The sequence below is a fragment of the Gambusia affinis genome, linkage group LG11, assembly GCF_019740435.1.
Source record: "Gambusia affinis linkage group LG11, SWU_Gaff_1.0, whole genome shotgun sequence".
NCBI lineage: Eukaryota > Metazoa > Chordata > Actinopteri > Cyprinodontiformes > Poeciliidae > Gambusia > Gambusia affinis.
Window position 1 is genome coordinate 1,329,676 of NC_057878.1, and position 24,665 is coordinate 1,354,340.

General features: G+C 39.4%; 1 protein-coding gene across 3 annotated transcripts in view; it reads left to right on the plus strand.

The window, feature by feature from the left end:
• kalrna (kalirin RhoGEF kinase a) overlaps positions 1-24,665 on the plus strand; it is a 141,991-nt gene that overhangs the window by 18,778 nt on the left and 98,548 nt on the right. For all 3 annotated transcript variants that reach the window (XR_006372045.1, XM_044130993.1, XM_044130994.1), the window contains exons 2-8: positions 12,447-12,521; positions 15,585-15,699; positions 18,460-18,652; positions 19,389-19,562; positions 19,647-19,730; positions 21,229-21,360; positions 23,885-24,007. Coding sequence is in view for 2 of the 3 variants with exons in the window: in XM_044130993.1 (XP_043986928.1) it covers positions 12,447-12,521; positions 15,585-15,699; positions 18,460-18,652; positions 19,389-19,562; positions 19,647-19,730; positions 21,229-21,360; positions 23,885-24,007 (896 nt within the window). In the remaining variant the exon portion in view is untranslated. The remainder of the gene's footprint in view (positions 1-12,446; positions 12,522-15,584; positions 15,700-18,459; positions 18,653-19,388; positions 19,563-19,646; positions 19,731-21,228; positions 21,361-23,884; positions 24,008-24,665) is intronic.

Here is a 24,665-nt window from a genome sequence, read left to right on the forward strand (position 1 = left end):
TTACCTGTTGGCATTAGAAGCTAAGAATGTGACTAAATATGAATCTCTCTATGAAGTGGATCTAGTTATATAAACGAATAGATCCTGGACTTGCGTCTCTGTGGCTGGCACACAAAACTCATTTTACATTCCTGTGAGAGTTCTAGAGTTACAAAGTAATTAAATAAAAGTTTGGCATTTAAGTTGAAATTGTCTTTTTTTTTTGTTTGTTCAAGATGTTTCCATTTCCATAAGATCTCTGAGGACTAGACCCTGGAACACAGACCTAACAGCTTATAAATGCTGGATCAGGACCTGGTTCCAAAGGTTTGGTGTAATCTTTGTCTTCATAAAGTATTGGGATTAAATTGAACTCATTTTGAAACATACATTATTTACATTATTTACATTATTTCCTGATAAGCCTAGAACTCAAGGAGAGTGTCACTTTTTCTTTTAGCATGACTAGATTCTAAAGTCTCCATCATCCACTCAGCTGGGATGAACAGATTGTTTTGTGTTTGCAGAAATAGAAAGGTGGAAATTACTTTTTTATGGTTTAAAAACTTACAGCTGTGCAGCAGGTTTATGGTAATTGCTCATTGTGAATGCTGTGGATCATTCAGAGTGAATGTGACTGAGAGATGTCTGTGCATATAGATAACTGCAGATTGAAGTTGAGCTCATCTAAACCCTCCTGTATCTGGTTAAAGAAATCAGTTATTCCATGAAGTAGATGTAATGACCCTTTAAACCTTCTTCCAAACTGCTTTTACTCACACTGGTTTCTGCTGTCTCTGTGTGTGTTGGTGTGTGTAAGTGAGATGTGCTGAGTCAGCTCTCTCCAGATGGGATCTCTTCATGTATCTGGAACACAGCACAGATGATGTCATTGCGTCCAAACACAAGCTTTAATTTGATTGGTTCTCCCTGAATGAGTCAGATGGTGACAATCCAGTAGAAATCCATGTAGCAGTCAGCTGAAGAGATTTGTTAAAAGTTAAGAGTTTGTGTTTTTTTCCAGTTTTCATATAGTGTTTTATTCTTCAAGGGGAAAACATGTTTTAAAAAATTATTGCCGTAATTTACCTGTGGAACAAGATAAAGTAGCAATTTCCTTTAATAACTTACCATTGATAACATCTTGATTCCCAAATAATATCGTCAAACATTTTTTAAGTTCCAATTAACAGAATGGTTATGTGCAGCATTTTCTACCTTGACTTAGTGGAATCTTTGCTTCCAGTTGTTCAACCACACATATCCAAATGCAACTACATTCAAGTGCCCTCATATCTAGTAAAAGAACACTTTTATACTTTTAATACTTTTAATCCTTTTAATCCTACTTTTAATAAAAACAAAACAACAAAAAACTAAATTGTTCTGAATTACATGGTTTCTGTAAACCTTCAATGTTCTCCCTCCATCACTCCTCACAGTCACTGACTTTTACTGTTTTTAAATCCTGTATGTGAGAAATGTTTTTCAGCACTTTAACACTCAGTCTGAATGCTGCATAATTAACCAAAGGACAAGTAAAATAGTATATTTTAACTCCTGGTGTACTGTGCTGTTTCAAGAAGAGGCTGCCATGTTGCTCCATCAGCCGTTCTGACCACCACCAGCAGACAATGCTGGAGAAATCTCTTGACATTTCAACCAAAGACACAACTATAGAGGCGGACATAGCTGAGATTGAACTGGCGACCCACCGACAGCAGGGCAAACGCCGTTAACACCATGGCTCAGATAGACGGCAAGGCTTTCTGAGTTTCTGGTTCTGCAGCATCTAGACGGGGAACAGAGCAGTGTGACTGGACAGAAAGTTATGATGCCAGATAAACACAGTGAACTGAAGGACGGTGACTTCCTGGCTTGGGGTAAAGAGAGAAAGAGGGAGCTCTGCTGATCCAGGTGGTTGAGAAGTTGATGTTGAGAGGGTTGAGTTCCAGAGGTGGTTTGTAGGAGGTAGAGCAGGTGAGCCCTTGATCCATCAAGCAGGTGAACATAGTTTCAGGAGGGAGAGGACCTCTCGAGAAGGTCAGGTCTATTAAAGAAATCCAGTCTTAACCTGAAAGCACAAAGAACTCAGGATAAGCTGGAGCAGAGATGACACTTACTTCAACAGAAGCTACAAGAAAACTCTACGAGGAAGAAGCCACAGAGAGCTCAACACTACCAACCAGGTCAATCAGCAGACAAACTGTAGAAATCCCCAGCAGTCTGATGAGGGACTTCCAGACAGGTGTGCAGTCTGCAGCAGGCCAGCAGGAGTCTGCTGTGGAGGGAAGACTCACACAGAACATCATCTCGAACCCATCACAATCATTTCAGTGAGTCGACATAAGAGATGAAGTACAGTATTTAGGCTTCATGAAAATTTCTACTTCCATAAAGGAGTTTTATATTATGCACACAAAGTAGTTTGTCATTGTGAAGTGCTGTTTATGTTAAAAGATTTATGGCATGCCTCAGTTTACTGTGTGAACTGCAAACAGAATGTCCAAAGTTCTCCTTAGTTCCCCTGTGTCAGAAAGTGTTGGTGCTGTGACCTTTGTCAAGTGCTGTGAAGACGTGTGTGAGTGTGTGCTACATTCCTAATTGTTTAATAGAAGGAAAAGATTGTTGTTCTTGGCATGGAAGCACCAGTGGAAGACAGTGAGCTCTACAGACTCCAGCTTTGGGAAGTGAGCTGAGTTCAGGGTCACTCACACACACCGCTGTCTCTCTCCTCTTTGCACTGTGCTGTATTTGCATTGTTTTGTTGCAGAGACTGTCCCTTAATGAGAAAGCGACTCCCTGCAGAGTATACATCATCATGTGCTGTATGCATGTGTATGCGTGTGTAAGGGTGTGCAGGCGTGTACTTGGGTGTGTGTGTTTGCCTGTACAATGCCTGGAAAGCACTTCATATGTGTGTGTGGTTTGTGTTAGAGGAGTGATGGATGTGGTTTTCCTCTGCAGGGGAAACTGGAGCCGAGGCCATTACCATACCTGTGTGTGTGTGCGTGCGCTCGGGGGTGTGCTGATGTGTGTGTGTGCACACACACATATGTGACAGATACACAAAGACAGACAGAGAAGATATAATCATCCTGCTGCTGTTGAACTATATAAGTTTATTGTTATCACAATAAATTCCAATTTATATGTTGACATGAACATACATATTTTTAATGTTCATTCAGATGTGCTGCTGAGGTGCAGCTGCAGTGATGACACTGGTGGCTTTTGACCTTCAGTAATAATAATATTAATAATTCATTTTATTTGTCAGCGCCTTTCAAAACACCCAAGGACACTTTACATCATAAAAACACAAACTAAACAAGACACAAATACACAGAATACCTACACAGTTAAGGTGAGAAAGCTAAGTTGAACAGATGAGTTTTGAGCTGTACTTTGATGGTTAGAAGACTCCATGTTGCTGATGTCAGGGCGAAGAGCGTTCCAGAGTTGGGGAGCAAAGTAAGAGAAGGTTCTTTTCTCCATGGTGCTGAGACAGACAAGACGAAGAATGAAGGGAACGTGATAGGGTGCATAAGATCAGACCGATGAGGAGAGGCAAGGTTGTGGATTACTTTGAATGTAAACATCAGGATTTTAAATTGAATTCAGAATGTGACAGGACACCGGGGAAGCTGTTGTAAAACTGGAGTGATGAAGCTGTTTTGGTAGTAATGCGGGCAGCAGAGTTTTTAACCAGTTGAAGTTTGCAGATAGATTTATGAGGCAGACTAATCAGGAGGGAGTAATCAATTCGATCCTTAATCAGGTTCCTAATTAAGGAACCTGATTAAGGATTCCATCCTGGTCCAGACTGGACCAGACTGGACCAGGATGGAAGCAGAGAGCAGACTGATTTCTAACCTCCTGACTCTGAGTGGGCATTTATTCTATCATGTCATTTATCATGATAACTTCTTCATGATTAGCATTTTGATTTATAGTTATCACAATAAATTCCAATTAATAATGTTTTAAATTCCCCAAAACTGTCTGTGTTGTAATTTTTAGTATTTTCTCCACAGTTTGTTCAATGAGACTATCAATTAATATCAATAAATTTGAGAATGAGATTAAATGCAGCCACTGTGTACATTATAGACTTTTAGACAAATCAGACATTATAGACAAATCAGACTTTTTTATGTGACTGGTGTCCTTTTTCAGGAGCTGTATTTGCTTGTGTTGCTTTTGCTGTGTCATGCAGCCATTCACAGTCATCCAGTTACCTATGAAGAAGTCATACATAGTTCTTATTGTCACCTTTATCATTATCAGAATAGTGCCACAAAATATTGTGATATAACCTTTTAGCCCATATTGTCCTTGCCTAGGCCTGTCACGATAACAAATTCTGCTGAGCGATTAATTGTCTCAGAGTATTGCGATAAATGATAATATTGTTCGAAGACCATTTTAAACTGATGTAATGGTAATGACATGATAATGCAAGCACATCCTGCCAAAAATAAAGACACTTTATTTTCAAAAGAACACTTAACACTGGAACTGATAAACAAAATAAACAAAACAACTAAAAACAAAAATAAAATGGTCTCTCAGTCTCCATTAACAAAAACTTGAATAAAACCAAACAACATAAAACCAAAGTGGAAATAAAAACTACATTCAGAGTACAGAGTACAGATTATGAAGTCTGCATATTGTATTGCCCTTCAATAATCATTAAATTTACACAGAGAAGATGGGCATATCTGGGTATATAGGGGTCAGAGGAGAGCACCGGAGTTGAGCCTGTTTTCATCCAGCGTCATCAATAGAAGGAGAAAAAGGCAGGAAGAAACGATGAAGCCGATGAATTAAAATGAGGTCGATAATTTTAACTTATCATGCGATTAATTGATTTATTGTTTACCTGCTTCTGACCAGATGATGGAAACAAATGTGATCTTATCTGCTAATTTATATTAAAAATGTATCAAACGCTGATGAAGACAATCACTCTTATGTACAGGAATGTACTTAATTTGTGTTAATATAATGTACTGTATATGTGTAAGAGCTGTGTTGATATCAGAATAAGAAAATCTGACCTTTTCTGGACTATGTCTTGCAGTTAGTCGATGTTTCTTTTAACTGTCAGCATCAGAAACGTGTGTGCTTAAATATCGCTGTCTGAAGTCAAAGTGAAATCTTAACCAGGACCTAAACATGCTATTAGATAATAGCCATGCTAAGTTAACCGGCCTGGATGCAAGGATATGCATTGATCATCAGCCTAAACCTTAAATCACGTTAAATGCATTTCACATCAAAAAAGCAACATTGAGTGCGGTAACTTAGTCGTCATGGCAACATGTGAGGCTTGGTAGCCTTTTGAGGAAGCAGCTGTTGCTAGAATGTAGACAGCCTCACCTGTTACCTTCTAGTGACACTTGATATGAGTGTGGGTATGTGGAAGGATGGTGACACATGCTGCAATCTTTTACCCACACACACACGCACACACACACACACTGTTCTAATTTCCATTAGACAGAATTGGATCTGCTCCTGGAACAGGCCTCTGTGAGCATTTTGAGATTTTGGCTGCTGCCGCTCTTATCTAAGAAATGAAGCACTAATAAACTCTGCAGAGGACTTGTCACATTTGTGCTAATTTATCTGTGCTGGAAGAGATTCCTGGTCTGAACATCCTCAGAGTCACCTTCCCTGCTGAGTGACGTCTCACTGCGGGAACAGCAGAACTTTAAGATTTCTCATTTCCTATACAGTTCAGTCCTTTCTGTAGTGCTGTCGTCATCAGATGTGTGTGTGTGAGTGCGTGTGTTTTGGGATGTGCATGTGTGTGAGAGAGAGAGACAGAGCAGATTCTACCTGTGTACATAATGGGGAAAGTGGAGCTAATAGCTCCAACAGGGCTGCATGCTGTCCTGTAACATCTACATGTCTGGAAATGTTGAAGATGAGCCCCCATGCTCACTGTGACCTTGCTGTTGTAGTTAGCCATGAGAACAGATGGAGAAAAAATATCTCATTCATACACTGCTGTCAGTGATGTCACTTCCTCTGTGATGGACACTGTAGTTCCTGGAGCACATCCATTTTGAAGCATCCACGATGTCTTTGGGAACTTGTTCAGGAGATTTGCTCACTGCTTAAGGCACAAAGTCTGGCGCAGTTACATGTGTCTCTAGGCTGAAACATTATTTAATAGTTGAATATGCTGAGTCACTGTAAAAAAGATGATGACATAAGCTGGAAAACTCTAGTGTATACACATATCTGTCAGAAAGAGCAGCACCTGTAGGAGCTGTAGTTTCCATCCATCTGTCCGTCCATCCTTCTGTCCATCCATCCATCCACCCATGGATCCATCCATCCATCATGTCCTGCATTGTTCTTTGGTAAGGATTAAAACATGAACGCAACCTTAAGTGGAGAGTTAGTTTTTACCCCAACAGACCCTACGAGCGGCTCCATGACTGCAGTCCAAACCCAACATTTTCCACCCACTTTCCATTCCATCCTACCATGAATGGTCAACAAGACACCAGGATACTTAAACTAGAGAAAGCGGTCCATATTTATTTTTTTTAAATCTAATAAAATATAAATACTGGAACGCAAGGAGAAAGGGAGCCAACTGGGAAGTAAAGAAAGAAACCAACAAGGAGAGACTGAAATAGAGGAGCTTTATGTCAGAATACCAGATTCTGACATAAAACATATTTAAACACTGGATAGAGGAACGCAATACTAATGTGAAACAAAGGATCATGTTTGTTGGTGGTGACTTTAATATCAACTGATTAAATCCAAACAAGCATAAATGTACAGAGGATAATATTAACATTATGTTGAGTCCACTGACACATTGCTTCACAATATTGTTTTCAAATTATTTGTAAAGCAGATTAGTATGTGGGTTATAAGTGAATGACAGCAGCAGCCACTTCCCAGTATTCACATTGTATAACTGTTACAGCAGAAAAAACACACAGTAAAAGACTTTATCTACACACTTTGAGTCAGAGCTGATGTAAATACTACTACATGTTATTAAGGAAGACATGGATTTTGTTTGGTTGTGGGTCCACAGTGGGTTGCGACCCTTCTCCCTCTGCTCAGGCTATGGTGTCAACCTGCTCTGTGTGTGTGTTCACTTTGGAAACTACTGTTTTGGCCATGTGCTGCTTAATCTCTGATTTGCTGCAATGCAAACAGCTGTGTGCGTGTGTGTGTGCGTGTGTGTGTGGGTTGAGCATCTGCGATGAGGAAAACAGAAGTCTCCATCAAAGGTGGTTGTGAGTGAGAGGCAACAGGAGGACCGACTGGCCAACGAAGCAACAAATAATGTGGCTGAGTTGTTCTCTGGTGGTCTGCTCTCTTCTCCTCAGAATGCTTGGTGCTCCTTTCCTGAGTACATCAGAGAATTCAGTGACAATGTCCTCTCTGCAATACTTTCAAATGCACCAACATGAAACCCAGTAAAGCCCAGTCTGTGAGGATGGAGTCATGCATTATCTTTTGTCACTACTCCTTGTTTTGCAAGAGGTCTGAGTTCCTTCATCTTTGCATATTAGCTAAGATCCATCACTTTAAAGGGTTAGAACATGAAAAGTTAGATTTAAATAAACCAACTAATGTTAATTTTCTCTGTCATGCTTAGACAGATCTCACATTGTGTTGTGACTAATGTGTACTTCAGTGCTTAACAGAATTTATTCATATTTGAAGACTTTATTCAGCTGCAGAGTGACAAGTCAGAGTCAATCAACGATTCTCTCCAAATGAATGGCTGTCATAGAATATGTAGAACTTATCAGTGGTTCTAACACTTATCAGAGTTAGAACCACTAACACTTAATGTTGGCATGTAAAGACTTTTAGTCTTTGCATGAAAAGACTAAAAGAAACATGAAACCATGAAATTTTAATGATACTGGTTTTAACATGTTTTTTTGTTGTTTTCTTTTTTTCTTTTTTTTTTTAAAGTGAGATAAAAAGCTTTAGCATTCTCCGTACACTTCATTCAGTGGCTTGTTCATCCATCATCCACATACATGACAACAAGACTTGTCCTGGTTTACACACACTCCAGTCCACATTATACTTATTTGCATTCCCACATTAAGCTCCTGTAAATATTATCTATGTTTATGTGTGCGCGTGCGTGTCCATGCGTGGGTGTGGGCGTGTGTGTGTGTGTGTGTGTGCATTCCTTTCTGCAGGTGCTTGCAATGTCAGTTGGAAGCATTTACATATTTGCTCCTATCTCAATTAGACAGAACAGCCAGGAGGAAAACTACCTACACTGGAGTAGAAACTAAATGACCCAGAATTTCAGTATTTTTCTGTGACATAGGTTATGTTAGTTAACTTTGTTCTTCTCAATTCACTTGAACAATGTTCACAAAAGCTAAAAACAGATATTCACATACATTTCATAAAAAATTGACTTTTTTTATTGTCCAACTTTAAATGAGACTAAAGTTTTCCTGTTTTAGGTCAGTGAAGTTTTGATAAATTTGACTGATCAAAACTTCAGTGTGAAAAGTTTACATAAATGTTCATAGTATTTGGAGGAATGACCTTTTTAACACCATAAATGTGTTGTTTAAAGTTTCCTTCCCCAAGCTTTTCACAACTGTCTGGAATTTTGGCCCATTCCTCCTGACAGAACTAAAGTGGTTAACTGGTGTCAGTTTGTAGCCTACTTTGCTCACACACACCTTTGTAGCTCTGCCCACCATTTCCCTAACAGACTCCAATCAGGGTTTTTGTATGGTTGCTCAGAAACATTGACTTTGTTAGACTTAAACCACTTTGTAACCTTTGGCTTATCGGGTCATTGTCTACCTGCAAGGTCCATTTAACATCATGACTGATGACTTCAAATGAGGAGTTTCCACATAATGTTCTTTCTTCATGAGATCATCTTCATGTGGCCACTTCTTTTCTGTGAAGTGAACCAGTCCCCCCATGCATTAAACTTACCTCCACCATGATGCTGCCACCCCCGTACATAACAATAGGGAAGGTGTTCTCAGGCTCAGCTCATATTTATACAGGACTATATTTACTGTGAATAATGAGTCTTTAACATATTTTGCTTTTATTTTGAGGCTAATTCCCAAATTTTACATAAAAACATCTTCCTTTCAAAACTCGCCTCCTTCCTGAACACTATAATGACTCAGTATATTTTATTTTTAAAGTAAAATCATGTTCACAATTTTGTCACAGTTCCCTCACATAAAAAAAGAGCTCCTAAAGGAGACATAACAGCATTTGGGCTAAAAACATTAGTAAGCATAAGGTGTTGTAGGAGCTTCAGAAATTTTCCAACTCGTGTCAAGCTTAATTTTCTAAAAGACAATGACATCATAAAAGTAAGGTGTAGATATTGCTATCAGATTAACTTCAGCCCACGTTTACATATGTTCATTATATGTTAACCAGTAATGGACATACGGGAGTATTCTGAACAACGCAAACATCTGGATAAAACTGACCTTCTTTAGCATTAGCAGCTAAGGAGCTTGAGCTAGCTAATTGTTTTGTCTCCTTCAACATGCTGAGGCCTTTATTGCTTAAAGTCCAACATTCATCTTCATTTAACAGTTGGTTGAAACATTGACACCTTACTTTCACTGCCTGCTGCTTGTATCCAGGGCAACGCACCTGGATACAAGTGCGTTGCCACAAGACAATACATTGAACGCACAAAATACTGGAGGTTTTACTGCAGGGTCACCTAATGCAGTTTTAATGATGATGTAATTTTAAAACCGGAAGGCGAATCACAAAATAATACGCTACAGCCAATCATTGAAACCAGTAACAATTTCATCTTTACTATATTAAAGATGGCTTAAAAAGCTGTAGAAAAAGGAGGAAAAGTAAACTAATCTATCTCAGCCAGCGTATAGAACTATTATAGAATCTGTCCTTGGAATCCCTCCAGTTGTTTTGACAGATCATAAACATGTTCTGGTTCCTCATGACCTTTTGTTATTAAATGACTGACCCTTAACTCAGTGCATATACAGTACTGTATGATTAAGTGTATTATTAAAGCAGAGATGGGTTTTTTTTACTCTATTAACAGATACGGAAGCCTTTTTCCATTTCACTGGGTCAGAATGATCCCAGTCCACAGAGGTGCTATATGGATGAAATGATGAAGTAAGACAGAGATGATATATCAGTTTTACTGGCTGGAGCTTAAATGCAGCTACAAGCAGCTCTTGGCATGTTTTTATCTTTGATTTAAAATGTCTTTCCTGTGCCTCTGACATCTGTTTCATTCGCAGAACAATAGCAAACCATTAAAAAAAATACTTCTTTGGTCACATGGTGACTGGATTCCACATGAATCATATTTTAATATCACTGTGGGGAATTCATGTCATCCTGCTCTGCTAGCTGTCAGCTTTAAATGGCGGTCGGGGTTACTTCTGAAATAATCAGGTGAAATGAGAAGTCTCTTTTCTTATCTCATGATCAGATGTATTTCATATAAGTTTCAGAGATCTGTGTGCTTGTAAAGCTCATCATGCCAACCTTTCAACACTGAGTCATTATCACAGTTCAAAAGAAATCTGAAGTGTGAGTGTTAGCCCAGAAAAGGGACTAACAGCTTCCTGTATGCTTCTCTGTTTGTAAGAAGACGTGTGTGTGTGTGTGTATGTATGTGTGCAAATGACAGAAGTTGTTTACACGTGCAGACACAGATGCATGGACTCACACAGTGGACCCTGTTGCTTTGCTTTCCTCCTTCAGTTGAAGGGCCCAACATGTTTTGCAGTAATTCTTATCCTTCTTTGATTGTGACAGAATGTACGTTGTTCAGCTGTCAGCTGAGTCTGCACCCTGGAGGTCTGGTATGTGGGTCCATATTGGTCAGATACTTCTGTCTTATAACAGCTAATCATGTTTTCAGCTGGAATGATAATTTAGCATACAGCTACTAAGATTCTTGAGAACAAAATTTTGGTGCACAAGTTTATATTAATTGAAATTCCCTTTTCACTACAGGGTCAAAACAACATATACAGTTCCAATTATTCAAATTCCAATTATTCAAATTCATTCACCCAGATGTCTTAGCATATGATGCTGTATGTTCTAAAAAGGTTTTATGCAAACTGAGGCTTATGAGCCCTTATTGACCACAGCTGGGGAATTCTCTTAATATAAAGAACATTTGGTGAATGGTCTGTTCTTGTATCAAGTTCAGAGAACCCCAAACGTGTCACACTACATTCATCCATTCATCCATTCACATTCACACACCTATGGTGGCAAGCTACTGGATTGTAGCCACAGCTACTATGGGGCAGACAGACAGAGGAGAGGCTGCCAGGCACCAGCGCCACCTGTTGGGCCCTGATGTCCACCACCATCAGGCAAGATGGGTGAAGTGTTTCAGCCTAGACCACAACGAACACGGATGGAACTGGCAACCTAACTATTGTGGGGTAAACTCCTACCACCAAACCTATTTTAGTTTTTAAAGCTTTTGAAATTGTATGGAGGCTCATTAGTCCATCCTGGAAAAATGAAATGGTTCCACCTATTATAACCCACATTATAACAACAGTAGTAAGTATAACTTCTGTCTTCATCTGTAGATGGACATTCTGGACAAAAATAAAAAATAAAAACAAGATTATCAGTGTTTGGTATGTATTAATATAAAGGAACAGTTTTCACAATCCGAATCATAAATGAAATGCACCCTGCTCACCAGAAATCATATCACTTGTCAAATTCATACATCCTAATATAGTTTGAATTCAGTGGTTTGTAAAACTCAGCCTTACTTTGGATCCCTGCCAGTTATGCATACTAATATAATATGTACCAGATATAAAAATAAGGTCCTGAAACCTGGAGATCACACATTCAATAACAGCCACTGTCTCCCTCCTTTCTGTGTCCTGAGACACATTCTGCTGACTTGGTGTTCTCAATTTTGAATGTGTGTTTGACTTGTATCACACATGCACCACCACGCACTCACACTCGACGACACCCTCTCACACACATGTAAGCATGCACACACGCCTGCACACTCACGCACCTACACACGCAGCAGGTTGTGGACATTTGGGCTTGTTGTCATCCTAGAAGAGGAGGCAGTGGAGGTTGAGAGAGCATGGACACAAAGAAAAGAACAAGAGAGAGAGATTTCATAACATGACAGGCGGACGACCAGATGAACTGAGCAAAAAATCAAAAGAGAACAAAGGAATAAGAATGGAAACAAATTGTTCTGTTCTGATTCTGAAGGATGGCTGGATACAGCATTTATACCCAAATTATAATATGTATTCATGTCTAAAACAATATTCTATTCAGAAAGTAGTGTCAGTGTGTGAGTTATATGGAAAAGCAAGAGTTGAATCCAAGTGTGATTGCTCTCTCACAGGAATGTTGATCTGATAATGGGATTAATGCTGAGAGTTTCTCTCTCGTCTCTCCAGGCTCCCTGAGAACTGAAGGCATAAAGGCGTCTGATGTTTTGCCTGTGCTGAAGGAGAAAGTCGCCTTCGTGTCGGGTGAGTCTCTGTAATTGCTGAAAGTCAACCAACAAGGACTGCAAGGAACTTCGACATTACACTTATCACATGTGAGATATGCTCTGAATTATGACCATAGAATGAGCTAATATAGACATCCACATAATGATATTAAACAGTTCTACAAAGAGTAATCATAGATAGACTTTCACTTAGATTTCGAATATCTGTGAAAACATTTATCAGTGTCGGAGTTAGATTCATGCTTCCTAAGTGAAGAAACATCATCCCGGGCTCTCCACAACATCACCTTTATTTATGGGTTCTTCTCCCTTCTGTCTGTCTGCTGCTCTCACTAAATGCCAATACAAGCAGACCCTGAACACTCTCGGCCCACAGGCCATCTCACTCCCCATAAAACATTTCCACATAGCAAATAAGATGTCATGACAAAATGATGTCCCAAAGATGTTCACATTCTGTCAGGACATGTCTTAGGAGGAAACAGATGGAGAGTTTCATTTAGACAAAGGACAATGGGAGTCTCTGCAGCAATCATGAAAGCCTGATGTTGAAAGAGCTGCTTGTGTGATTGTTGCTGGTCAGAGTGATTAACAAAAATGTTTGGGGAAATGGAAAATGCCTCCATCCTTGAAAGGATGGATATGTGATTGTTAATGGAAATATGGAATACTTGGGAAAAGAATGAGTTGGCAGATGACTTGACAGACTTATGGCATGAAGCTTAGATGGACGGTTTGGCTCATAGATTTAAACTATTTTATTTTAGGAGGAGCTTTGTTACTCCTAAAATAAATGTGCAGATTGGCATTTAGAATATTTGACAGCTCAAAACTTTTAAGGCTTCATACTATATTATCCAGTGACGTTGATTTAAGTGTTCCACATGTCACCAATAGATATAATATATGACAAAATTAAAAAGCCTTTTTTTTATTCATTTATGTAACGCGCTATCTTTGATAGTGTGGCACTCAGTATTGTTGCCTGAGTGCCAAGGTGAGGTAGTATGGAGACAAAACAGAGGTGGGGTAAAAAGGTTTACAGGGAAAGAGAGAAATAGACAAAAAGAGAACACATGACAACATGACAGTCTGCTTCTTCACCTGCAGAAAGAAAATAAAAAATAACCATATCAAAAGGGAACATAGACGTGTAATAATAACTACAACATCACTGAAAGTACACGGTGCAAGTTAATGCAAGATGTATTTAGTGCCCAACGTAGAGTGTATCTGAAAATACGTGAATCTAGACATAAAGCCTTTATAAAGATTGTATTAGCTGTAGTACTTTGAGTGTTGATCTATTTGTGTTGTAGTACTGTATAGTACTTTTGTAATGCAGTACAAAAGTCTGAATCAAAAAGAGAAAGTGGTGGAGAGCCTGCAGGACAGAGAAGGAAATAGGAGGCTGCATGCCAACAAGTACTCGTCATCAAGATTCTTTCATAGATCTCTACAACATTTTCTCCTCCAACTCCCCCCACCCTCTCTTTCTCTTTTTCACGATTGAGTAGCACTTAGACAAACACTGTGGTTTGTGTTTCTTACGTTAATCTGAGCAAGCCATCTCACCACACATCGTTTATCACGAAGACTCAGGGAGTTTATGTTTTGGATGGTTTTGGAGAAAACATGCTGAGTGTCTGACCTAGCTGTGAGGAGAATCCTGTAGACACTGTAAAGCTGTTAGTGGAGTACCATGCCCTGCTTACTGCAACATCAGCATGAACCAGGGAGTGGTCCTGATCTCTGGAATAATACTTTAGGAAGTTTAATGGCACTAATTTTGTCACCAGTAGGTTGCTGTAGATTTCAAGGCTCTCATTTTGCATCTGCAACAATCACAGCTGCTACCAGTTCCACTAAGTAGCCAAATGTAATTTTAACCAGACTGGAATATAAGGTTTTAGCTACTTTTATTAGATTTCAACACCGTTGTATGTCAGTGTCGTCCTCTCGGCTCTGACATGTACTGAAATTGAAATAAAAAATGGATTAAGTCATATGAAGAAAAAACAAATTATGAAAACATGTGTAAGTATTATTGATAAACCTCATGATTTATTTAGGAGGTAAAGCAAACATCTGTTGGGGCTGTGACTGCTAGCTGTCTAAAAATACCATGAGGATGTAGTAGAACACAACCTCAGGAATCTAACCTTTTGCGCACATATAAACATTTCACTCAGACCAAAACTTAATCATGACATCGTGTTTACAACCCTGAAGCTGTTGTGATTATAAAACTGTGTACTTGGGTGCATGTTGAAGTGTTTCTTAAACTGAATGATCTTTGCTAGCTAGTTTAGAGCTCATTGAACTTCATATAAATACATTCTTGGGTTTGTCCTCCATTGCTCATCTCAGATCTTGAAGATCAGAGTAATCAGCTAAAACTGGTGTGTATAGGACCTGGTGTTTGGAACTATCACTCATTTGAAATCCAAACCATTGGGTTTTAATCATAGAACATGCATGGTCTGTAGTGACATAGTCAGAGGTAACTGGACTTATTCTCGTGTTTCCTCTCATTCAGAATGCTACTTCAGTTCAGAACAAGAACAGATCTGATCCAGGAAACCTTATTATTTCCCATTAGGGGTGTCCTGATAAATCAGCCAATCAATAAAATGGCCAGTCAATTTATCTGCACCAAATTCCTTCATTTTGGGAGATCAGTGATCGGCTGACATTTACATGTGAAGCCGATCTTATTCACTGATATTATCTACCTCAGCAAAGGACTAAAATAAATCAGTGTCCACTTGTGCTGTGCAGTGAGAGGTTTGACTGACCGACCCCCCACCAGGTCATGTCTGCACGTTTTCAGTTAACAAGTCACCCCACTATTGCCAACTCAGCGACTTTCTTTCTATGTTTAGCAGCATTTCAGACAAAAAAAGAGTATTGGCTAAAATCTGAATTGGTAGGTCAGAGTTTTTAAAGATTGGTGCACCCCTAATTCAAATGCAAGTTCCATTTCCAAAACATTCATCATATTCTTACTTAGTAAATATAAAAATGTGAAGGAAATACTTTCTAAATACTGAACATCGCTGGTTGCTGAACTTTCCAGGTGGGCGAGATAAAAGAGGAGGACCAATTCTGACATTTCCAGCCAGGAGCAACCACGACCGAATAAAACAGGAGGACCTGAGGCGGCTGGTCACCTACCTGTCTACTGTCCCCAGGTAAACACTGTCCTGCTGCAAACACATACACACATCAGGTTTTTGTATTTTGCTCTTGGACATTCCGTTAAGCTGGCGGGCAGAGCCTAGAAAGAAGAAGTTTGGGTGAGGAGTGTGTTGAGCGCTGTAGAATCAAGTGCTCCTTCTTTGGCCCGCTCTTCAGCAGATTGGGAGCAGCGCTTAATTTGCATCTTTGTGAAAGCAGCGCTGTTTGAGTCTGTGGCTCCAGCCCAGTCCGGGGGCGCTTGGGAGAAATGGAAGGTGCAAAAAAAAAAAAAAAAAAAAAAAACTGATCAGAAACAGGTGAAAGAGAGTCTGGAGCCAAGCTCTGTGGGATCTGAACTGGGTCGCTTTTTCACTTGATTTTGATTTCCTGTTTACTTGACTTGTAAGAGCAGAATGAAAGCAGATTCTTGCTGATGGTGAAAGGTGATCTCAGTCATTCATGGCACTGATGTCCCTGCATACCTCTGCAGAAAAATCTTTAAAAGAAAAATGAGAAAAGATTTGCTGCTGTTAGATTAATGTATTAATATTAATACTGTATGAGATTTAAAGTTGGAGGTGATATCAGCATGTTTCCATTCAATTAGCAGCCAAGTATTTTAAAAGACACTGTTATGAAATAAACCTGCAAATTAGTAACAAAGTGGATCAAAACATGAAAAAGTCAATTATTTGGAGTGGCCATTTGAAAGTTTAAAAGATACTTCTACCAAATATTTGAACTGGAATTATTTGAAGAATTTATTTATTAGAATTTATTTCATTGCATTTAGGAAGTAGATATAGTGATGTTACTTTCTGTGTAATGTATGTAAATATCTGGGTTTAATAAGTAATTTTCTTTATAAAATTTGTGTTTAAAATGAAGTCAGAGGAAGCACCAAAATGTAAGGTGGTACAAAGGGACAACCTTACATTTAAAGCAGATATAGAGCATAGTAGAGAACTCTGTTTCATTTTTAGCAAGGCTGTATAACACACACTGCTCTCTTTTGGTCCAGTTATATCATTTTATGTTTGGAAAAAATCTTTGTTTTATTTTGAAGAGTCGTTTTATTGGTGAGACTGATACATTTTGATCTCAGCAAAACCGCAGAAAAAAGTTTTTATTTGGTAAAAACTTCTGAGATCCGACTTATGAATCATTTAAGTAAATAAGAGCTTCTTACAGCTCCAAAGGCGATATAATTTCATCAGTGCACATAAACATGTTGGGGCTGTGACTGCTATGCTATTTGTTGTCATTACTTCAGCTGAAATTAAAACTGGAGCAAAAGCAGGAAACGGTATTTTGTGTCAACAAGATGATTTCCAGTGAGTAATTAGATGAAGAACTGACTTACAGTAAGAAGATGAACAACTACAGGATGAATGGGCAGGAAAGGATTTTACAGAAACCAAAGTGTCACCTTTAAATGTTGGAAATGTTTTATTCTTCGGCCCTCCACTACCTCACCAACCTCTGCCTAACTGCTCCTAAAACTGAAAAAAGCATTTTATTCATCTTGGTGTGAATCATCAGTCAGACCTGTCATTTTGTTCTTTCAGATGATTTGTCTGTCAATGCAGGCTTTTGTTTTGCTGATTTGGATTTTCTTTGGCATGTTGTGCTTTTGTCTGTTCACTTTAATTACAGGCAGGCACATTATAGAAACATTTTGTTAAATGCCACTTGTAAAACTAAAACCAAAGATAGACATGTTACTGAAATGTGACTTTGATAGACCAGACTTGAAATCTTCTGAAACTTTAAATGCATTTTAGTCAGACCAAAAGTGAGATTTTTTGAATTAGTGTAGTGTAAAACAGAGGATGTGGAAAAGCACCTGATGTTCTCTGGACAGAATGCCAGAGGATCTGTGATGCTGTGGGCCTCTTTCTCTTCTAAATGCTGAGGCCTCTGAGACTCGTTGGAGTGTGGTGTAGAACTCTTGGAGATTTCAGGAAATATTTTTAGGATCTGCTTACTTCTGCCAGAAAACTGAAAATACCTTATCACTGGACCTTTCAATTACATAATCCTCCTCCAGTAGTTGAAGAGAGGAGAACAGGGACGATACAGCGCTCTGGCAGATCAGGAGAGATCAACTGGTTGAACTTTCCTCCAGGTGCTGTTTTACTGGTATAACAAGACTGTTGCAATTGCTTACAGTGGGGAGGAAAATAATTGGGCCTCAAGTGATTTTATTACAACCAATTACCTCCTCACGTTTTATTTAATCCTACTAAATAAATTCAATCAGAATTAATGTTGCGTTTTTAAATGATCCCATTATGTGTTTGTGCTGCTGCAATAAAAGATTTATATGTTTCTGGTCTTGCTACACGTTTTTATCAGGCAAAAATGTGTTCAAGTGTGTTTGTAACAATGAACCCCAAATGTAAGAGGTTGGTCAGTGACCCATCTGTGCTGAGAGCTCCCATTATGATTGTCCCATTAATGGTTTTGAAGCCTGGAGTGCTCAGTGAAATTTCCATCCCATGATCAGAATTAAAGAAACATTCTGGGTGAAACGTAAAGCATCTTCAAAAAACTAGAAAAGGAGGTCCTGTTCTGGTCAAACCCTTTGAGATGGCATCTCTCAGGAGCAGCACAGTACTTAAACTTCCTAGGACGTCTGATGTAATGGCAGGAAAGGGAGAATCAGCGGCACCTTTGGATGTGTAGCTGTTGCAGCATATCCTCTCCTGCTCTCTGATGTTCAGCTCTATGGTCTCCTCTCACCTGCATGCTGATTCTGCTTCTCCCATCAGTGAGGATGTCTGCAAACGGGGATTTACTGTTATCATCGACATGAGAGGATCGAAGTGGGAGCTAATCAAGCCTCTGCTGAAGACACTGCAGGAGTATTTCCCTGCTGAGATCTGTGTGGCTCTCATCATCAAACCAGACAACTTCTGGCAGAAACAGAAGACCAACTTTGGAAGTGCAAAGTTCTCCTTTGAGGTTGGATAAATGAGCTGCTGCACATACACTAGATTATTTTTATTTTCCACTGAAGTTGCATATTTACACAACTTTTTACATCCTTAAACTTTGTTGTGGCACAGCAGGCAAACAACTGGCATGTGAAGAGCTGTAGTTTAAGATCTTATCAAAGCACAAAGTCTTAGATTTACAAAGAAGCTTCCTTCACTTCATAATCGGCCATTTTCAGATTTCACAATGACGGCTTTGTGCACACACACTTCTCACACACACGACACACACACATGCACAGAACTATATATATATATATATATATATATATGTGCATTGTGGGTCTGCATGTGGCTGTATGTAGGGTGCCCTGATTTATTGGCCAACCGATTTATTGGTACTGATTTCCTTATTTCTTTGAGCTCGGTGTTCAGCTGATTCTTACTTCACATGTAAACATGTGGATTTCATTCACTGATCTTATTTACCTCAGCATAGGTCTAAAAATCAACCACTATGCTCTTCTGCTCTGCAGTGAGAGAGGTTTACTGATAGACCAGCCCACCAGGTCATGTCGGTGTGTTAATAGTTTACAGTAGTCACCCCACTGTGAAATTGGGAAATTTTCCAACTTTTTACATGTTTTTGCTGTTATCATTTGCAAAGTGATTAGTCCCAGTGCAGTATTAATATTTTTCTGTAAGGAAACTTTGCTGTTTCATTGACCAATTCCTTTTTTCGGTCTTCTGGTCTGTGTAAGCAGACCAGTATGGTTTCAGTAGAAGGCCTGGCCAAACTGGTAGATCCCTCACAGCTAACCGAAGACTTCGAAGGCTCTCTGGACTATAACCATGAGGAATGGATCGAGCTGAGGGTGTCTCTGGAGGAGTTCATGTCCAACGCTGTTCACCTGCTGTCTAGACTGGAGGATCTTCAGGTACATAGCTGAAAGATCCAGCTCTAAGACAATCAAAAGCCTTTATTTTTTAACTAAATGACAAAGATATGTTCTTTCTTACAGGAACTTCTGTCTATAAAAGACTTTCCTGCAGATGTAGAAGGATCTCGACGGTTAATAGAGGAGCACACACAGCTGAAGAAAAAGGTACAAAAGTTGATCTAGGTGTTTTCCACCAGGCTTTAAAAACAGCAGTTATCAAACAACTGATAAGAAGGAACAATCTGAACAAATCACTGCTGCAGAATTAAAGGTTGATCTCCAACCTCCTACTCATCAGCAAAATTACTGAAAAAGCTGTTTCAGCAGTTGCACAGCCTCCTTATGATAACCAACCGCTTTGATGTCTTTCAGTCGGGTTTCCGTGGTTACCACAGTACTGAGGCTGCCCTCGTCAAAGTGTTCAATGACATCCTTATAAACACAGACTGTGGAAGAACCACAGTGCTGGTTCTGCTGGACCTCAGTGTTGACCAGAGCTGAGTCACACTCTGGTTCAGTAACTCAGTGTTTCCCAACCCTGGTCCTCAAGGCACACTGCCCTGCATGTTTTAGGTATGTCCTTGCTTCAGTGCAACTGATTTCAATTGATGACTGATTAACAGGTTGAATCAGGCACATTAAAGCAGGGGAAACCTCTAAAACACGTAGGACAGTGTGCCTTGAGGACCAGGGTTGGGAAACACTGCAGTAACTGACTGGTTCTTGTCTGACCTAAAGAACAGGGTTTTTCATGCCAATAGAAAATATTTCAATGGAGTTGAGAAATGTGAAGCACCCAATTATTCAGTCTTGGGGCCCCTTTTATTTATTATCTCAATGCTCCTGCTAGTCCAGATGATAACAAGTAATAGAATTAGTTACCATAACGACGCAGATGATACAGCTGTAAATTACAATGTTACGATGTGACCATGAACTCATACAAGCACTGTGTAGATCAGGGGTGTTAAACTCCAGTCCTTGAGGGCCGCAGTCCTGCAGTTTTTAGATGTGCCACAGGTACAAAACACTGGAATGAAATGGCTTAATTACCTCCACCTTGTGTAGATCAGTTCTCCAGAGCCTTAATGACCTAATTATTCTATTCAGGTGTGGTGCAGCAGAGGCACATCTAAAAGTTGCAGGACTGTGGCCCTTGAGGCCTGGAGTTTGACACCAGTGGTATAGATGCATAAACCAAATCAATGAGAGCTGACACACCTGAAGAATGTTTCAAGGATCAAAGGACTAAAGTCTCAGCAAGATCTAGAGAAACTCATCCAGTCGAATAGAGCACATCACTCCAGTTATGGTGTCCTTACACAGGCTTTTGTAACTAAGAAAACAGATTTATTAATCACTGAATACCTTAGTACCAACATAAACTAAAGACCTTCCAGACATCTCAGGTCTTCTGGTTCTGGTGTGTTTTGCATACCCAGAACCAGAACCAACTACGGAGAAGCAGAATTCAGTTTTTATTCTCCACTAATCTGGAACAAACTTACAGAAAACTGTCAAACAACCAAAACACTGAGTTCCTTTAAATCAAGGCTAAAGATTAATCTGTTTAGAGTGTGAGGCACCATGAAATGTCTGTTGCTGAAATGTGCTGTACAAATAGATGTGCCCTGCCTTAAAGTCCTAGTTAATACCGTTTCAGGTGCTAAAGGCTCCAGTGGAGGAGTTGGACCGAGAAGGCCAAAGGTTGCTTCAGTGTATTCGATCCAGTGATGGATTTTCGGGAAGGAACTGCATCTCAGGTTCTGCTGACTTTCAGAGTTTGGTACCCAAGGTAAGAATCTGACAGCAGGAAGGATCCCTTGAACTGGGAATATATCCGCCTTACGGTTTAAGCTATATCTAGTTTACTTATAAAACCAGAGACACAAAACATACACTGTGTTCCAAATTATTCTGCCAGTGATATTTACTCAGATTTTCTTAAATGGTCAATGCAAATGATGGTCAGTATCATCTTCAAGTTCTGAACTGTTACAGTACAAATCAAATTTTACTGAACAAAGCTACCCATGAAACAGTATTTTTTTCAAAAATAAAAAACTCAAACTGTTCCAAATTCTTATGCACAGCAGATTTTCTAAACATTTTATGGATTATAAAAAACTGCAAATTCTTTGAATGTGCAGCATTAACTGGTCACATGTACTAAAATCAAAAGCTATTTCATCAAAAACATCTTAACAGACCAAGTTACATGTTAGCATAGGGCTCCTTCTTTGATATCACAGCACAATTCTTGCATCCATTGAACTTGTGAGTTTGTGGAAAGTTTCTGCTTGGGTTCCTCTGCAGGATGTCAGAATACCTTCCCAGATCTGCTGTTTTGATATGAACTGCATTCAACCATCAGATCTTCTGCTTGAGGAAACTCCAAAGGTTCTCAATAAGGTTGAGATCAGAGGAGGATGGTGACCACACCATGAGTTTCTCTCCTTTTATGCCCATAGCAGCCAATGACACAGTGGTATGAGATGTATGACATGGTTCATTGTCATGCATGAAGATGATTTTGCTACAGAAGGTATGGTTCTTCTTTCTGAACCATGAAAGAAAGCGATCAGTCAGAAAGTCCATACTTCCTGAGGTCATTTTCACACCTTCATGGACTCTGAAGGGCCCGACCAGCTCTCTCTCTCCTCATGATTTCAGCCCAAAAAATGAGTCCACCACCTTCTTGTTGACGTCACAGCCATGTTGGGATGTGGTGGCCGTCCACCACCAATCCACTACTGCGTCCATCTGGACCATCCAGGTTTGCATAGCAGTCATCAGTGAACAAGTCTGTTTGAAAATTAATCCTTCATGTACAGCTGGACCCACTGCGACCGTTTCTGCTTGTGAGCTCTAGTTGGGGGCCCAATAGTAGGTTCATGCACCACAAGCCTCTGGAGGATCCTCCACCTTGAGGTTCCAGAGGCACCAGCAGCTTCAAATAACTGTTTGCTGCTTTGTAAAGGCATTTTAACAGCTGCTCTCTTAATCCGATGAATTTGTCTAACAGAATCCTTCTTCATTATGCCTTTATCTCCACAAACCCATCTTTGTTCTGAATCAGCCTCAAATCTCTTTACAGTACGATAACGCTTCAGTTTTTATTAAATATCTATTGTTTTCGTACCATGTCATATGTAACTACACTATCTGATGATTTTCGTCAGCAGAGAGATCCTTTTTATTTCCCATATTGCTTGAAACCTGTGGCCTGCTTAATAATGTGGAACATCCTTCTTAAGTAGATTTCCTTTAATTGAGCTCACCAGACAAACTAATCAACCAGCTCTCTGAAATTAATTATAGTGATTCAAAGAGCCCTGACACATAATATATCTATAAATTTAATAGCACAACACAAAATTTAATCTTTATGACACTTAAATCCAATTTGCATAATAATTTGGAGCACGGTGTGCTGACAGAACTTTCTGAATTGAACCAGGCAGAAAATAGAAGTAAATTCAAAGAATTTAGCAAGCATAACATCTTAATGAATTTGGTAATTCCTTTAAACCTTTTAAGCACTTGATTCTATTGTATATTGCTTTTTTATTCCAATCTCACTGAATAGAAAAAGATGTATAGAAATAAAGAAGATATTGCTACATTTATGGAAAAGAGGTTTAAACCCCGATGGAACCAAAGAAGATTGTATTTATGCGGCTCATCTACACATCAGGAAGAGATGATCTGTAAGCAGCTGGTAACAATTCAACATATTGCAGTCAGAAATATGTTATTGCCTTGAAAACAGTCTGCAGACATACAGTGAAAGGCTACACATTGTCTTCACCCATATATGGTGGTTGTCCTCTTGTTTTAGTGGGCGTAGCTGAAAGAACTTTTTTTTTTCTGGAAAGTGTGTTCTATAATAACGTGCCTGCTTTGAAACCAAATGTATGTATGGTTCATTGTTTATTTTAGGTTTCCTGGGTGTTTCCGATGATAATACAGCCTCTTTAGAAATAATCTTGTCATGACACAATAATGGTAAAAACCACCATTCACCATTAACCCACCTTAACATGCAACACCTCCTGTACGTCGGAATAAAAATAAGTATTACGTCCAACAACTTGCATCATTTCAGTCTTTGGTCAACAGAGTAATGAAATGTCTGGATACACAAATTTATGCTTAAATAGGTTTGTAGTTAGTGTCAATATAATTGTGCTCTCTACTTTCCCAACCAGCATCCTGCACATTTACAGATATTGGAATCAGCACTAAACCACCCACTGAGTCTATTGGAGACAGTTTTTGGAAAGAATTGCTGAAATGTAGCGTTTTGCTTTTGACAGGTGGCCAGTCTGCTCGATAAGCTCCACTCCACAAGGCAGCACCTCCATCAGATGTGGCACGTCAGGAAGCTGAAACTGGACCAGTGCTTCCAGCTGCGCCTCTTTGAGCAGGATGCTGAGAAAGTGAGTCTTTGGTCAACAATTTAACTAAGCACTGGATCCAAATTTACATTGGAGCTTTTCATCACTTTTAGAGATGACACAAAGGTAGTATTGTCAATTACGTCAAAAGGAAACATCATTCTGGAATATTTCAGATTAATTATAAATTATAAATTGACGTTTTGGCCTAAATAGTCTCTGAAACTTAACTCATACATGAAGAAGTCATGAAACCTTTAGGAGCAGAGATGGCTGCCGTCTGCTGCACTTCAGAGCTGTTCACATTCTGCTGTAGACTGGTGATAATTGAGACCTGACACAATATTATAATGGAAATCTATGAGAAGTTTATGTAGAAGGAGTGTGTTTGTGTTTTGAATGTGTCAGACGCACATCTCCACAGACAGACAGGCGTCAGCTGACCTGGTGTACATGCAGCCATGGTAAATATTTACTGGAAAGCAAACAGGCAGGAGAAACGGCTGCTTTGCTTCACATTGTCACACTGAGAGACTGTGCAGGTGCTAACACCAGTTAACACTGAGGGACTAACTGCTCCTATCCAGCTGGGGATCACCGATCAGCCCTGACGGTTAGTTTCATTGCTATGGTAACATAGGCAAATATACTGAACCATAACCATCTCCCCCTCTCTGTCAAAAGACTGACGTATAGTGGC